Genomic DNA, 16,901 nt, shown 5'->3' with positions numbered 1-16,901 from the left:
AGGGTCTCAAGGTGTTTGGGGGGGGGGGGGGAGGGAAAGGGGCTGGGAGGTTCACTGTTCGAAAAGCCAGGTTTTGAGGCCCTTCCTGAAAAGAAGTAGGTTTTGGGTCTTGCGAAGGTGGGTTGGGAGGGCGTTCCAGGTTTTGGGTGCAAGGTAGGAGAAGGATCTGCCCCCGGTGGTGGTGTTTGATGCGGGGGACAGAGGCGAGAGAGAGGTCAGCTGAGTGGAGGTTTCGTGTAGGGGTGTGGAAGGTGACTCTCGTTGAGGTAGGCAGGGCCTTTGTTGTGGAGTGATTTGTGTGCGAGGATGAGGATCTTGAAGGTGATCCTTTTGTCAATGGGGAGCCAGTGGAGGGATTTGAGGTGTGGAGAGATGTGTCCGGGGAGGTCGAGGATGAGTCGTGCTGCTGAGTTCTGGATGCGTGTAGTTTGCGCTTGAGTTTTAGAGTGGTGCCGGCGTAGAGGGCGTTTCCGTAATCAAGTCTGCTGCTGATGAGTGCATGAGTGACAGTTTTTCTGGTCTCTGTGGGGATCCATTTGAATGTTTTTTTCAGTATACGGAGTGTGTTGAAGCATGAGGAGGTGAGAGCGTTGATTTGTTGGGTCATCGAGAGGGAGGAGTCTAGGATGATGCCGAGGTTGCGTGCGTGGTTGGCGGGGGTGGGTGCAGGGCCTAGCGTGGTGGGCCACCATGAGGGGTACCAGGTGTTTTTGTGTGGGCCAAAGAGGATTATTTCGGTTTTGCTTGAGTTGAGTTTCAGGTGGTTGGCTGTCATATATATATATCACTTTTGTCAATATGTGTGTGGTTTCCCTGGGGGGGAAAAGGGTCAGACTTGTCTAGTGGCAGTTTTAGTGCCATAAAGAAGCGCAGAATGTTTATATGCCTACTGCAAAGAGCAAATCTGTATTTTATGTAAATAGCTGAGTACATTAGTAAAGTCAGCCATTACCTGCGCTATAATACCAATGAAATGTATGTGCAGGGTGGAGGGTGGCTATGGAGAGATGAAGGGCACTTTTGCTGGGTGGTAATAAGGGAATCCTAGGAGGAGGGAGTGGGAGCACCAATGATGATTGTTGGACTGGGCGCAGGAGGTGCTAAAGACTGTGACGAATGGTATGTGACAAGGTGTTTTTTGAGTGTCTTGAAAGAACGTGCTGATTGAGGGAAGAAGTGCAGGTAAGGTGGCCTCTACTGTTGCACGTATCTCACACACACCACCGATTTTGTGACTGTCTACGTAGGCTACTGTTTTAGAGCAACAGTTTAGCCAATAGCAGAGATGGCATCTTGATGGATGACTGCTGCCTGCACTCGGATTATAGAGGACCGCTCTGACATAGGATCAGAGACTGAGATATCAGATACTGAGACAGCATCTGAGGGATAGGACAATGGCGCAGACTCTGGGAGTGATTTTTCAGTCGGAGGAGTCCCATTCGATAACTCCTCTTCCAGTACATTATGAGGAAGGTGATGAGGACAGTCCTGCTGTCCCTTCGCAAGCTGTTTGTGCAACTGGGTAATAGTGGGTTAGCCCAACCCAGAGAGCAGGTGAATGCGGCGGCAAGCAGAGAGAGAGAGAGAGAGAGAGAGTGCTCTCTTGGGAGCTCCCCAATTTAGTCCAGCCCCAAATTCCACCGCCCAAATCGTATTGTGGAGACATCAAAATTATCTATCGCAAAACAAACTGGTTTTGTAAGGCAGGCACCTGTGTTTTTGGTCCTGGATTCGGCGGCCATATAGAGAAACACACTAAACCCAAACATTTCTGGAAACTAGACATTCGGGGGAGTCCACAGAGGTGTGACTTGTGTGGATTCCCCAAAGTTTTCTTACCCAGAATACCCTGCAAAGCTGAAATGTTGAAAAAAAAACTCATTTTTTCTCGCATTTCTGTCACACAAACTACAGGAATATGCTGGAATCCACAACATTCCTACCACCCAGTGACTCCTCACCTGTCCTGATAAAAATACTACCCCACTTGAGTGCCTACACCTAGTGCCTGTGTCAGGAATGGATCACCCCAGGGTCAACAGCTGCCTCACGTAAGGGCCAACATTGACCGTTGTGTGATCTATTCCTGTCGCGGGCACCAGGCCTAACCACACAAGTGAGGTATCACTTTTATCGGGAGACTTGGGGGAACGCTGGGTGGAAGGAAATTTGTGGCTCCTCTCAGATTCCAGAACTTTCTGTCACCGAAATGTGAGGAAAATGTGTTATTTTAGCCACATTTTGAGGTTTGCAAAGGATTCTGGGTAACAGAACCTAGTCAGAGCCCCACAAGTCACCTCATCTTGGATTCCCCTGGGTTTCTAGTTTTCAAAAATGTGCTGGTTTGCTAGGTTTCCCCAGGTGCCGGCTGAGCTAGAGGCCAAAATCCACAGGTGGGCACTGTTTTCTATGAAAAAATGTGATGTGTCCACATTGTGTTTTGGGGCATTTCCTGTCGCAGGCGTTAGGCCTACCCACACAAGTGAGGTATCATTTTTATCGGGAGACTTGGGGGAACGCTGGGTGGAAGGAAATTTGTGGCTCCTCTCTGATTCCAGAACTTTCTGCCACAGAAATGTGAGGAACATGTGTTTTTTTTTTTTAGCCAAATTTTGAGGTTTGCAAAGGATTCTGGGTAACAGAACCTGGTCAGAGCCCCACGAGTCACCCCATCTTGGATTCCCCTAGGTCTCTAGTTTTCAAAAATGCACAGGTTTGGTAGGTTTCCCTAGGTGCCGGCTGAGCTAGAGGCCAAAATCTACAGGTAGGCACTTTGCAAAAAACAGCTCTGTATTTTGTCAAAAAATGGGATGTGTCCACGTTGTGTTTTGGGGCATTTCCTGTCACGGGCGCTAGGCCTACCCACACAAGTGAGGTATCATTTTTATCGGGAGACTTGGGGGAACATAGAATTGCAAAACAAGTGTTATTGCCCCTTATCTTTCTCTACATTTTTTCCTTCCAAATATAAGAGAGTGTGTAAACAAGACGTCTATTTGAGAAATGCCCTGAAATTCACATGCTAGTATGGGCACCTCAGAATTCAGAGATGTGTAAATAACCACTGCTCCTCAAAACCTTATCTTGATCCCATTTTGGAAATGCAAAGGTTTTCTTGATACCTCTTTTTCACTCTTCATATTTCAGCAAATGAATTGCTGTATACCCAGTATAGAAGGAAAACCAACTGCAGGGTGCAGCTCATTTATTGGCTCTGGGTACCTAGGGTTCTTGATGAACCTACAAGCCCTTTATATCCCCGCAACCAGAATAGTCCAGCAGACAAAATGGTATATTGCTTTCAGAAATCTGACATCGCAGGAAAAAGTTACAGAGTAAACCATAAAGAAAAATGGCTGTTGTTTTCAGCTCAATTTCAATATTTTTTTATTTCAGCTGTTATTTTCTGTAGGAAAACCTTGTAGGATCTACACAAATGACCCCTTGCTGAATTCAGAATTTTGTCTAGTTTTCAGAAATGTTTAGCTTTCCGGGATCCAACATTGGTTTTACACCCATTCCTGTCACTAACTGGAAGGAGGTTGAAAGCCCCAAAAATAGTAAAAATGGGGTATGTCCCAGTAAAATGCCAAATTTGTGTTGGAAAATGTGGTTTTCTGATTCAAGTCTGCCCGTTCCTGAAAGGTGGGAAGATAGTGATTTCAGCACCAGAAACCCTTTGTTGATGGCATTTTCAGGAAAAAAACACAAGCTTTCTTCGGCAGCCCTTTTTTCCTATTTTTTTGGAAAAAACTAAATTTTCACTGTATGTTGGCTATTTTCTTGGTCTCCTCCAGGGGAAACCACAAACTCTGGGTACAATTAGAATCCCTAGGATGTTGGAAAAAAAGGACGCAAATTTGGCGTGGATAGCTTATGTGGACAAAAAGTTATGAAGGCCTAAGCGCAAACTACCCCAAATAGCCAAAAAAGGGCTCAGCACTGGGGGGGGGAAACGGCCCAGCAGCTAAGGGGTTAAAGGAAAGATCGTGCTACCCACATATTGTAGGCCACATGGACATCTGATTACATAAATAGCATACTCAGTATTGCAATTCAAAAACTTCTTTATCCTAGTTAACTCTCCTGTAGGTAACTCATACTCTTTACAGTTCGGACTGTTCTTAAAAGCTTTACATTTCATACACCTGTAAAAACCTTGTTGTTTTCCAAGAAAAGTCTCCCGGTTTCGTATCTGGTAACTGTGTACCAACATGTCCTGTAAATAACTACTTCTCCTATATGTACATTGTGGATTAGGAGTGACTATTTGACCAATTACCCTAGCTGCTTTTATTAGATGCCAATATTTCATCAACACCTTCCTGACCTGGTGTGAGTACACATTAAAAGTTGTGATAAATCTCAAGGTGTTTTCCTGTTCCTTCCTTTTCGTATTTGTAATCAAAAGGGCATCTCTCTGCACTTGGGTGACCTTCTGGCATGCTTTGTGAATTACCTGGCTAGGATAACACCTAGACTGAAACCTCTTAATCACGTCACTTTGTTCACTCTGGAAACTCCTTTGTGTACTACAGTTTCTTTTAGCTCGTAATAGCTCCCCATATGGTATGCTCCATTTTAAACTTGGTGGGTGGTGACTACGGGCATGTAAAATACTGTTTCCTGCCGTACTCTTTCTAAATAATTTAGTTTGTTATGGATTGTTCTCAATTTACACTTCTACATCAAGAAACTCCATGACTTGTCTATGGAGTTTATATGTAAATAGTAGGTTGCAATTATTATTATTAGGAAGCCAATTTAGAAATTCTTTCAGGGTTTGCTCCGGGCCATAATGTAATCAGCCTTCCATGGTATATTCTGTATCTTTGTGGTAAAGTGCTTACTATCTCTACAATATGAAGCCAGATTGAATACATATGGGCGAAGAAAGTGATCAAGATAAATGTAAGCATTTTCCAAAAGACTACCCTTGCTGACGTTCGATAGGCTAACAATGTTGACTTCTCATAACATCCCAAGAGTGATGATTGTCTTTTTGCTTCCTTCAAAAATTTAGCTAAATCCCATAATACCACATTACCCCCGTGTCAGCTGGTTTGATCACAAAGTAAGTTGCCTTACTGAGTGAAGCCAAGGCAGCTCTCTGTCCCAGTGTTAAATTATTAGCAAACCTTGTCCAACTGGTTTTCCATATTTCCATCAGGTCTAAGATCACAGCCTCGTGGAAAGCGTCAATATTATCATTGGGTGTTGTGGGATTACATCTTGATTTTGGCTTAAACTTACTCCCACTCATATCACTAGTTGTCAACTGCATATCTCTCAATAGATCCATCTCTGTATCCCAAGGCCTCCCTTCCGTCTCCAATTCATAGAGGGACAGTAATCCCTCAATGTCACCTCGACAGATACACATAACTAAGAGTGAACTTAAAAGTGAAGTGCTGCTAGACTCCTGTTTTCATAATGAATGAAGCAATCCGTTGGAGGTTGCACGTGATCTTTTTGATGAAATCATATCAAGTACAGGATCAGAGATTAACATTACAGGAGAAACTGCAACTGAGGGCGTCTTACCGCTAAGACAACAGCTGTGGAATCTGGAAAAACTTTGCAAAAAAGAGATTAGTAGGAGTTGGGAGGTTATTTCACTTAATTATATAGAGGTGGGTCGGGTCCCGCGTGGTCTAAGAATTTTAATAACTCCCAAGTACACAAACCCACATCCCAAACACTTGGAGGAATGGTCGGCTCTAATGGCATCTATGTGCAAAAACATGCTGGAATTTCTGTCGAAATATGCGGCAATAGAACTGACTCAAATTAGTGAGGAGATTAAAATTGCCCGCGCTGCCCTGGATAACAGCTCAGCACAGGATGAAATAAAAAACTTTTGCAAAGAACTGGAGGTACAACTTACGAAATATGAGGAGGACATAAAGTCAAAAAAGAAAAATACATTTTTGAGGGATAAAAGTGACTATGCCACAGGTCGCATACTAACTTTCAGCAGAAAGTTTGATTTGGCGAGGAGGGACCTTCATCTTCCTGAACCTGGAGCTCCAAAGGTACTGGTGTCACTAGAAAACACAGTCAAGTGACGAAGCTGCGCAATTCCCATAACATACCTTGGGTTTCAACACCATATTTGTCTTTAAAAGGATATCTATCTGAAATATTGTCCTTCCTGGCAAAACTCACCAGCATGCTGAATGTCGTGCAATTGCCACCATCCTGAATATTTACTGGTATCTTTGACGTATGCCGCCTTTTCGGCAGCAATGGTGTGAGGACTCGTTTCTCAGGACATGGCCTTAGGGTTAAATTTGTGCATCGCCAGGGTATGCTCTTATCTTCTTTGGCAGGCTGAGATATGCACGCACAGTAGTTCTGTTAGATTACTGTTGTCTATAAGTGATTTCCACATATGCCAAGATGTTGTAGGGTTATGATCAATGTATAGATTGCTGTTGGATAACTAGCAAAGAATCCTTTGACAATAAGTGTGGTGTTCCCAATCCAAGATGAAGGAAATTAGACTTCCTTTTCCTGTGTGATCACTTCTGGGCGATTGCTTATAAAACATGATGAAAACCTCTGGTGCATTACAACTTGGCTTATCTGCTCTTTGCTCGTTCTGGAGGAATATATATTTTTTGTTCATAAGGTTTTTATTGAAATCCAATAGAATGAAATGGGCAGCAACATTTTGACTGTAACAATCATCGGTGATGTCCTATGGCACTGTGCGTATTCTAGTTGTAAACTATCAATATACATTTAGTGAGAAGGATCAGTGGTCTTCAGCCATACCCAATGAACATGAAACCCAACTAAATGCCCCTCAACACCTGCTCTCTTGTGAGTCCCTGAAGGTGGTCTCGTAGAATTTGAGGTGAGTCATCTGCAGGGGTTCATGGTGCATGCAGTTGCAGATCAGAGGTCCTCACCACCCTGACAGAACCCACCCCACCCTCCATGTCACACTGGGTCTCCGGAGGGGAGGCATGTCCTGCGGCTCCTTTAAATCAGACAGCATAGCGGACATCATCTAACTTTTCGTTTCTCCGAACGTCTCATTTGCACCTCTTCCACAGTCGCCCATCCTGAGATATCTCAGTGCCAGTCTGTACAGGTAGGAGGTAATTGCCATTTCATAATGATAACATTGCTTTGCTCAGAGTAAGCCCAGGAGAACAAACTCCCCACTGATTATTTTTTTTGTTAGAGGTACAGGGTAGTTGACCCAGCAGCTCCTGTCTAATCTCCATCTGGATAGTCCATCCTGAGGCCCTCTTTAGACCCTGTAGTATGTTTTGCCTATAAGCAAACCAAGACTGGCATGCCCATACTATGTACAAAAAGTCTGCAGCCATATGCCTGCAGCGTGGGCAACTATCTGATTGGGTGTTGTATTTTTGGAGTAAGATATGTTTGATTATATAATTGTTTTGTAGTAGCTTAAATCGGGCATTGAAACTGACCATGCAAACCCCCCTTATGGATCCTAATCCGCTCCTGAGATTTCAAGGTTTCCCCCAGTAGCTCCTTCAATTTGGCTTGAACACAAAGTGGCAACACCGGAAGGTCATTGTGCAATAAATATGGGAAAACAATCTACGACTCTGGGTTGTATTGAGCAGTGTTATCAAAGTGTTTGAACTCTGTGGCATGCCAAAGAAGGTGGACCACAACTCATGCACTGTAGTCAAGATGTTAGCATATTGTAGGTATAGTCCTGTACCTAGCCTACAGGAGTTCTTAGCTTTCTCTCATGTAATAACCTGGACTCCCAGATAAAGGTCTCCCATTGTGATGCACCCCTTTCCCTCCAACTCCACACCAACCTTAGAAACCAAGAGGATGGCTCAAAAAAGTTTGAAAGTTGGAACTTAGAAAATGTTTAGAAATTTAAGACCTCCAGAGAGTGAGTGGGAGCTTGTGGGTAATATGTCTGCATTTGAGAGGATAACCCTTCTGATGGATTTTGAACTCCAAAAAGAGATTAAGTACGAACGCAGAAATTTTGACCAGGTGAAGGAGCTAAAAATATCCAACCAACAAGATGATTTATGCAGGTGTGAAATTAGAATTTTTCTACTAAAAGCTTTACCTGCCAAGAACAGCTGCTTCAGTGATACCACATCCAACGGCTGTCTGACTTCGAGAACGTTGCAGGGTCCAGCCTGCATCCCCTGGAAGATTTTGATATCCACTTCAAAGACAGTCGGAAGGTAAAATCTTTGGCCAAAATTACCCTCTTGGTTTATCTGGCCTCCTTTCCATCACAAAAGCCTGAAATTGCACCTTGTTCCTGGCCAACCCTGAACAGTTACTTCTGATTTGTCACTTTACGTTTTCTTGTTGCTTTTTGTCCTGAAGCTTTTAAAAATCATGTTTCCCATTCCCCTGAATGGATTTTAGTAATGTTGATGTCATGTTTCTTACTAAATTTTTCTCTATTCTTAAACTTTTGAAAGCTTATTTTGTGTTTTGATGTATTTGACTTATTACGGTTATATACTTATAACACATTTTCCTTGTGTTAAGCCTGTCCGTTCTGTGCCATATTTTCTGAACCCTGGTTTGGTTTATTTAATAAACCTGTGTGTTGAATCTGACAAAGCTTGGATTTATTACTTGGGAAGGTCTCACAATTCCCACTATCATTAGGAAGGACTCGTATCCTCCACAATATTAACCCATTTTCGTACAAAAGCCATTCATTTGTGTTAACCCCCAGCACATTGCTACCCTGACAGCCAGAAAACTGTTCTGCAAATGTGTATGACTCTATTATGTAGTAATTGTTTTCTCACTCACTATCTACTGTGATTCATAGTCTCTGCTGCTCTATCTATCTGCACAAACAGATGTCCTTGTATAAGTATAAAACTAAATTGTAAATTGTATTTCTGTAATGCTTGCTACCCCTGTGCATTGAAGCGCTTTGCTATTCTGGAACACAACATTAGAGTTTAATAGTCAGTAGATTAGTATTACCTGTGTTTTCTTTTCCTTGTGCATTAGTTGTGTTTAAGGTTTGTGCTCTTAATTTGATGTGCGTTTAGTTAAGTTTAGAGTGGGGATAGAATGATCTGGATTTGAAAGGGGGAGGTTGTAAGTTGTTTTTGTAAGTGGTAGTTGTGTGAGCTTGTTAGTTCGGTGACATGGCTTAAAAAGGAGGGGAAAAGTTTGAGAAGGATTTTTGGAAGTTCATAGTAGTCGAAAAGGTTTGGAATGAGTCAGAGGAGAAGGATAAGATGGATATTGTAGGTTTTTTTTTAATAACAAAACTAAAATTAACTAATGCACATGACACTTGATAAAGGTTTAGTAGCTGGAGTAAAGCCCTCTATATAAATACTCCTAAGAGCAGCATTATTTACATGGTCTGATGTGCACATTTATCATCTTGTGGCGAAGTATACTATTTTTTTTAATTCATTTTTTGTTTGAAATAATGTATTAACTTGTGTGTGTATGTATATATATAATATACATGTTCGATGGCATGTGTAGCTGCAGATACACATGCTTTGCACATCCCGCCATCTAGTGTTGGGCTCGGAGTGTTACAGGTTGTTTTTCTTCGAAGAAGTCTTTTCGAGTCACGAGATCGAGGGACTCCTCCCCTTGGGCGATTCACAACCACATTCGCCTAATAGCACAGTTCATTCCAGGAATTCAGAACCAGCTAGCAGACAATCTCTCTCTGGATCACCAACAGATCCACAAATGGGAGATTCAACCCCAAATACTAAACACTTACTTCCAAAGATGGGGAACACCACAAATAGACCTATTTGCAACAAAAGAAAACGCAAAATGCCAAAACTTCGCATCCAGGTACCCACAGGATCAGTCTCCAGGCAATGCATTATGGATGAGTTGGTCAGGGATATTTGCATACGCTTTTCCCCCTCTCCCACTCCTTCCGTATCTAGTAAACAAATTGAGTCAAAACAAACTCATACTAATAGCACCAACTTGGGCAAGACAACCTTGGTACTCAACACTACTAGACGTCTCAGTAGTGCCTCATGTCAAACTACCAAACAGACCAGATCTGTTAACTCAACACAAACAACAGATCAGACACCCAAATCCAGCATCGCTGAATCTAGCAATTTGGCTCCTGAAGTCCTAGAATTCAGACATCTAGACCTTACACAGGAATGTATGGAGGTCATAAAACAAGCTAGAAAACCAACCACAAGACATTGCTATGCAAATAAGTGGAAAAGATTTGTTTATTACTGCCATAATAAACAAATACAACCCTTACACGCATCTGCTAAAGACATCGTCAGCTACCTACTGCACTTACAAAAGTCAAAGCTAGCTTTTTCATCCATTAAAATACATCTCACCGCAATTTCAGCTTATCTGCAAATTACGCACTCAACTTCACTATTTAGGATCCCAGTCATAAAGGCTTTTATGGCGGGCCTAAAAAGAATTATCCCACCAAGAACACCACCAATTCCTTCGTGGAACCTCAACATTGTCTTAACACGGCTCATGGGTCCACCGTTTAAACCCATGCACTCATGTGAGATACAACATTTAACATGGAAAGTAGCATTTCTAATTGCCATCACATCTCTAAGAAGAGTAAGTGAAATACAAGCATTTACCATACAAGAACCCTTTATTCAGATACACAAGCATAAAGTAGTTTTACGAACAAATCCTAAGTTCTTACCAAAAGTCATATCACTGTTCCACTTAAATCAAACTGTAGAACTACCAGTGTTCTTTCCAGAACCAGACTCTGTAGTTGAAAGAGCACTACATACATTAGACATCAAAAGAGCATTAATGTACTACATTGACAGAACAGAACAAAACAAATTCGAAAAACAAAACAACTGTTCATTGCTTTCCAAAAACCTCATACAGGGAATCCAATATCCAAACAAGGCATTGCCAGATGGATAGTTAAATGCATTCAAACCTGTTATCTCAAAGCAAAAAGAGAACTGCCTATAACACCAAAGGCACACTCAACTAGAAAGAAAGGTGCAACCATGGCCTTTCTAGGAAACATTCCAATGACTGAAATATGTAAGGCAGCCACATGGTCTACGCCTCATACATTTACCAAGCATTACTGCGCGGATGTGTTAACACAACAAGCCACAGTAGGACAAGCAGTACTACAAACTTTATTTCAAACAACTTCAACTCCTACAGGCTGAGCCACCGCTTTTGGGGAAATAACTGCTTACTAGTCTATGCAAAGCATGTGTATCTGCAGCTACACATGCCATCGAACGGAAAATGTCACTTACCCAGTGTACATCTGTTCGTGGCATGAGACGCTGCAGATTCACATGCGCCCGCCCGCCTCCCCGGGAGCCTGTAGCCGTTTTAAGTTGATCTTGAACATTTGTAAATATATCGCTTTAAACCACATTATGTACATACATATTTACTCCATTGCATGGGCACTATTACTATATACACAACTCCTACCTCACCCTCTGCGGGGAAAACAATCTAAGATGGTGTTGACGCCCATGCGCAATGGAGCCGAAAGGGGAGGAGTCCCTCGATCTCGTGACTCGAAAAGACTTCTTCGAAGAAAAACAACTTGTAACACTCAGAGCCCAACACTAGATGGCGGTATGTGCAAAGAATGTGAATCTGCAGCGTCTCATGCCACGAACAGATGTACACTGGGTAAGTGACATTTTCCATATATATACACACACACACACACATTACATTACTTAGTCTTGGTAGCAGTAATAAACCCCTCTACATATGTTCGTATATTACATAGAAGCAGCAATTTTGACATGGTTTGAAATAGTGCCCTGTGGTGTAATATACATTTTTCCCTTACATAAACATATCTGCTTATAACAGGAAACGTATGTCCATGTACAATGGCACAAGAATATTGCCTATCTCCTCTCCATACTATGAAAAGTATAGTCTATCATGTCTGATTATACTTTGGTGGTACACTGTTGTGTTGTGAGTATAGTCTTTATGTGGGGGAAGCCAGTTCTTGACTAATCTTTTGAATCTGAGATGGTGGTCAGTATATCATATGTTTGTGGGTTGCACATTCCATAGTTTGGCTGCTCGAACAGCAAAAAATGTACCACGCCTGTTTCTTGCTTGTATGTAGGAATTGAGTTGGTGAGCAATTCTTATGCGTAGTTTCTTTTTGGTGTATGTATTTGTTGGTTTTCTTCCTGATGAAGTGTGGTCTTTAGCCATGTATTGCTGTGTGTGTGATTCAAAACAGGTTGAAGTTAGATCAGCTATTTAGCTCTGTAATGTTTGTGTTAAAAGCTATGGGTCTCCTATAAATGTGATGTAGGATGCTTTGGTGTAGGTAGAATATAGCGGAGTCAGTGGTCTTTTTGGCGTGTAGTTGTCTGTAATTGTAGGGTGCCATTTGGTGGTGTACATTGTAAGTGGTTCGGTAGTTAAAGGGAGGTTGTGATATAGGTTGTGTGTAATGTTTAGGTGGAGTGCAGTATGAAAGTTAAGTGGTGGTGTAGTATATATGTTGTTCAGGTAGTATAGGCTGTAAGCAGTAGGCTGTTGTAGAATGCAGTTAGCATTGAGTATGAAATTTTTGTGAAGGTAAGTGGTATTGTAGTTTAAACATGTAAACTGTAGTGTAGAAGGTCCTCTGCATATGTTTTATAGAAACCTCAAGTGGGGATTTTGTTTTTGTTCTGGGTAAAGGAGTTAAGCATAGGTTGTTCAAAATGTTTAGTATATTACAATTGATTTCTTTTCTAAAGCACCTTATCGACTTAACTAATTTTCCTATTTGCGCTGTAGATCATTGATGAAATCTTGAAGCTTAATGAGGATCCCAAGGTTCGTGGTCTAGTACTTCATCTGCCTACAAACAGTAGCAGAGTTCTAAATGCTGTTTCTCCAGAGAAGGATGTTGATGGGTAAGACATCAATATGTTGATCAACCTTGGTTATTCGGGGGCACCTGTGCTATCAAAAATGTTCTAGTCTAGTAGCCAGTTGCCCGAACTGGCTAAATCAACTGTTTAAAAACTGATGAGAACATTATATGAATATATGTATGCAACCCATGAGCCAAGCAGCAATTTTTGTTTTCTTTTTTCTTTTTCTAATTGCATTTTATCCAACAAACAAGCATTGGCAAAATCAGTAGGACTTGCCTTTTGTGACCTAGTGGCTTTGCCAGTGCTTTTTGCCTGTGATGTTAAGGAGTGGCAAACAATTTAGAAAAACATAATGACTTATGCATTTCATGATATTTTGGCAACCTAGCATGTCGTCATGTGCCATTGAAGGGGAGCAAAGGGGGAATTGTGGGAGATCAGCCAACAAGCTTGAAATAGTGGGATGAATATAAAAATAAATCAACAAGACAAGCTTGATGAAACCATGGATGAGCTACTAGTTGGGGAAATAGGAAGCCACAAAAAGCTCATAGGATTTGTATTTGTGTGGGGAGGGTGATCAGCCCACAAGACAGTGCAAGAAAAACACATGCATTCTCATGGAGTGCTGAATGAAAAAGAGACGCTCTCTGAATAAGGGCAATGGAAGGATGTAAATCACCCAGTCAAAAGATGGTAAAGAAGCTATGCCCAAGGGGACAGACAAACTCGAGAAAAGGAAGGAAAGCCATTAAATAAGAAAAAGCAAATGAGTTACAAGAAAGCATACTGTGAGGACCCACACTATTTGTGTAATAAACGGAAGGAGAAAGGGTCCAGAAACTTGCTCAAAAAATGAACAGAAGAGAATAATGGAAGAAAGCATGGAAGCAAAGACATTTGCAATCACGTCAATATGATTGCCAAGTTTTTGAGGTTGGTGCACTGATTGTCACATTCATGTTGGAATTCCAGAGAGATTGTCTTCTCTGTAAAGTTTGCTTGCACAAGTCAAGACACTGAAGAATGCTAGCATCACTGTGGTTGTTGATTTTCTTTCTTGTGACTGCTTGAAGGATCTCATCTCTCTCTTCCTTGAATTGCACTATAACAAGGAGAAGCTGTCTTCTTGCCACATACTTCACACTTAGTCTGGCTTCCTTTACCACTTTGATAGTCCCTGAGTTTTTTTTACAGTATTGCAACCCTGATTGCACTGCCATTTCAAGGATATCCTGTTTTCTTTTGCTGATATATAATGAGTAGGTTTGCTATTGTCCCTGTGTTTTCAAGGAGTTCTTATTTCATTTATTCACATTATAGTCACCCAGCATGGATGTAAATCAGAGAATAGATTCTCTGTAAGACTCCTGTAAAGAAATGGCTCCCTGTTGCAGTTACCCCCCACTTTTTGCCTGATACTGATGCTGACTTGACTGAGGAGTGTGCTGGGACCCTGCTAACCAGGCCCCAGCACCAGTGTTCTTTCACCTAAAATGTACTTTTGATTCCACAATTGGCACACCCTGGCATCCAGGTAAGTCCCTTGTAACTGGTACCAAGGGCCCTGATGCCAGGGAAGGTCTCTAAGGGCTGCAGCATATCTTATGCCACCCTGGGGACCCCTCACTCAGCACAGACACACTGCTTGCCAGCTTGTGTGTGCTGATGAGAACAAAACGAGTAAGTCGACATGGCACTCCCCTCAGGGTGCCATGCCAACCTCACACTGCCTATGCAGTATAGATAAGTCACCCCTCTAGTAGGCCTTACAGCCCTAAGGCAGGGTGCACTATACCACAGGTGAGGGCATATGTGCATGAGCAAAACCTTAGACATTGTAAGTGCAGGGTAGCCATAAGAGTATATGGGCAGGGAGTCTGTCAAAAACGAACTCCACAGCTCCATAATGGCTACACTGAATACTGGGAAGTTTAGTATCAAACTTCTCAGAATAATAAACCCGCACTGATGCCAGTGTTGGATTTATTAAAAAATGCACACAGAGAGCATCTTAGAGATGCCCCCTGTATTTTACCCAATTGTTCAGTGCAGGACTGACTGGTCTGTGCCAGCCTGCTGCTGAGACTAGTGTCTGACCTCATGCGGTGAGAGCCTTTGTGCTCTCTGAGGACAGAAACAAAGCCTGCTCTGGGTGGAGGTGCTTCACACCTCCCCCCTGCAGGAACTGTAACACCTAGCAGTGAGCTTCAAAGGCTCAAGCTTCGTGTTACAATGCCCCAGGGCACTCCAGCTAGTGGAGATGCCCGCCCCCTGGACACAGCCCCCACTTTTGGCGGCAAGTCCAGGAGAGATAATGAGAAAAACAAGGAGGAGTCACTGGCCAGTCAGGACAGCCCCTAAGGTGTCCTGAGCTGAGGTGACTCTGACTTTTAGAAATCCTCCATCTTGTAGAAGGAGGATTCCCCCAATAGGGATAGGAATGTGACCCCCTCCCCTTGGGAGGAGGCACAAAGAGGGTGTACCCACCCTCAGGGCTAGTAGCCATTGGCTACTAACCCCCCAGACCTAAACACGCCCTTAAATTTAGTATTTAAGGGCTCCCCTGAACCTAAGAATTTAGATTCCTGAAACTACCAGAAGAAGAAGACTGCTGAGCTGAAAAAACCCTGCAGAGGAAGAACAGAAGACACCAACTGCTTTGGCCCCAGACTTACCGGCTTGTCTCCTGCCTTCCAAAGAACCCTGCTCCAGCGACGCTTTCCAAGGGACCAGCGACCTCTGAATCCTCTGAGGACTGCCCTGCTTCAAGAAAGACCAGAAACTCCCGAGGACAGCGGCACTGCTCCAAAAGAACTGCAACTTTGTTTCAAGGAGCAGATTTAAAGACCCCTGCAACTCCCCGCAAGAAGCGTGAGACTTGCAACACTGCACCCGGCGACCCCGACTCGACTGGTGGAGAACCAACACCTCAGGGAGGACCCTCCGGCGACTCCGAGACTGTGAGTAACCAAAGTTTTCCCCCCTGAGCCCCCACAGCGACGCCTGCAGAGGGAATCCCGAGGCTCCCCCTGACCGCGACTGCCTGAACCTAATTTCCCGACGGCTGGAAAAGACCCTGCACCCGCAGCCCCCAGCACCTGAAGGATCGGAACTTCTGTGCAGGAGTGACCCCCAGGAGGCCCTCTCCCTTGCCCAGGTGGTGGCTACCCCGAGGAGCCCCCCCCTTGCCTGCCTGCACCGCTGAAGAGACCCCTTGGTCTCCCATTGAAATCTACAGAGAACCCGACGCTTGTTTACACACTGCACCCGGCCGCCCCCGCGCTGCTGAGGGTGTACTTTTTGTGCTGACTTGTGTCCCCCCCGGTGCCCTACAAAACCCCCCTGGTCTGCCCTCCGAAGACGCGGGTACTTACCTGCTGGCAGACCGGAACCGGGGCACCCCTTCTCTCCATTGAAGCCTATGTGTTTTGGGCACCTCTTTGACCTCTGCACCTGACCGGCCCTGAGCTGCTGGTGTGGTAACTTTGGGGTTGCTCTGAACCCCCAACGGTGGGCTACCTTGGACCCAAACCTGAGACTTGTAAGTGATTTACTTACCTGGTAAAACTAACAATAACTTACCTCCCCAGGAACTGTGAAAATTGCACTGTGTCCACTTTTAAAACAGCTATTTGTGTTTTATGTGAAAAGTATATATGCTACTGTAATTATTCAAAGTTCCAAAAGTACTTACCTGCAATACCTTTCAAATGAGATATTACATGTAGAATTTGAACCTGTGGTTTTTGAAATAAACTAAGAAAAGATATATTTTTCTATAACAAAACCTATTGGCTGGATTTGTCTCTGAGTGTGTGTTCCTCATTGATTGCCTGTGTGTATGTACAACAAATGCTTAACACTACTCCTTTGATAAGCCTACTGCTCGACCACACTACCACAAAATAGAGCATTAGTATTATCTCTTTTTGCCACTATCTTACCTCTAAGGGGAACCCTTGGACTCTGTGCATACTATTCCTTACTTTGAAATAGTGCATACAGAGCCAACTTCCTACAACTCCCATTACC

The 16,901-nt window shown here is 43.2% G+C and overlaps 1 protein-coding gene across 2 annotated transcripts in view; it reads left to right on the top strand.

Moving 5' to 3' along the window:
- MTHFD1L (methylenetetrahydrofolate dehydrogenase (NADP+ dependent) 1 like) overlaps positions 1-16,901 on the top strand; it is a 1,484,080-nt gene that overhangs the window by 151,360 nt on the left and 1,315,819 nt on the right. For both annotated transcript variants that reach the window (XM_069234289.1, XM_069234288.1), the window contains exon 5: positions 12,784-12,902. In XM_069234289.1, coding sequence (XP_069090390.1) covers positions 12,784-12,902 — 119 coding nt within the window. The remainder of the gene's footprint in view (positions 1-12,783; positions 12,903-16,901) is intronic.

Source organism: Pleurodeles waltl, chromosome 5, assembly GCF_031143425.1.
Source record: "Pleurodeles waltl isolate 20211129_DDA chromosome 5, aPleWal1.hap1.20221129, whole genome shotgun sequence".
Classification (NCBI taxonomy): domain Eukaryota; kingdom Metazoa; phylum Chordata; class Amphibia; order Caudata; family Salamandridae; genus Pleurodeles; species Pleurodeles waltl.
Note: the sequence above shows the minus strand (reverse complement) of the source record. Positions and strands in the feature narration are given on the sequence as shown.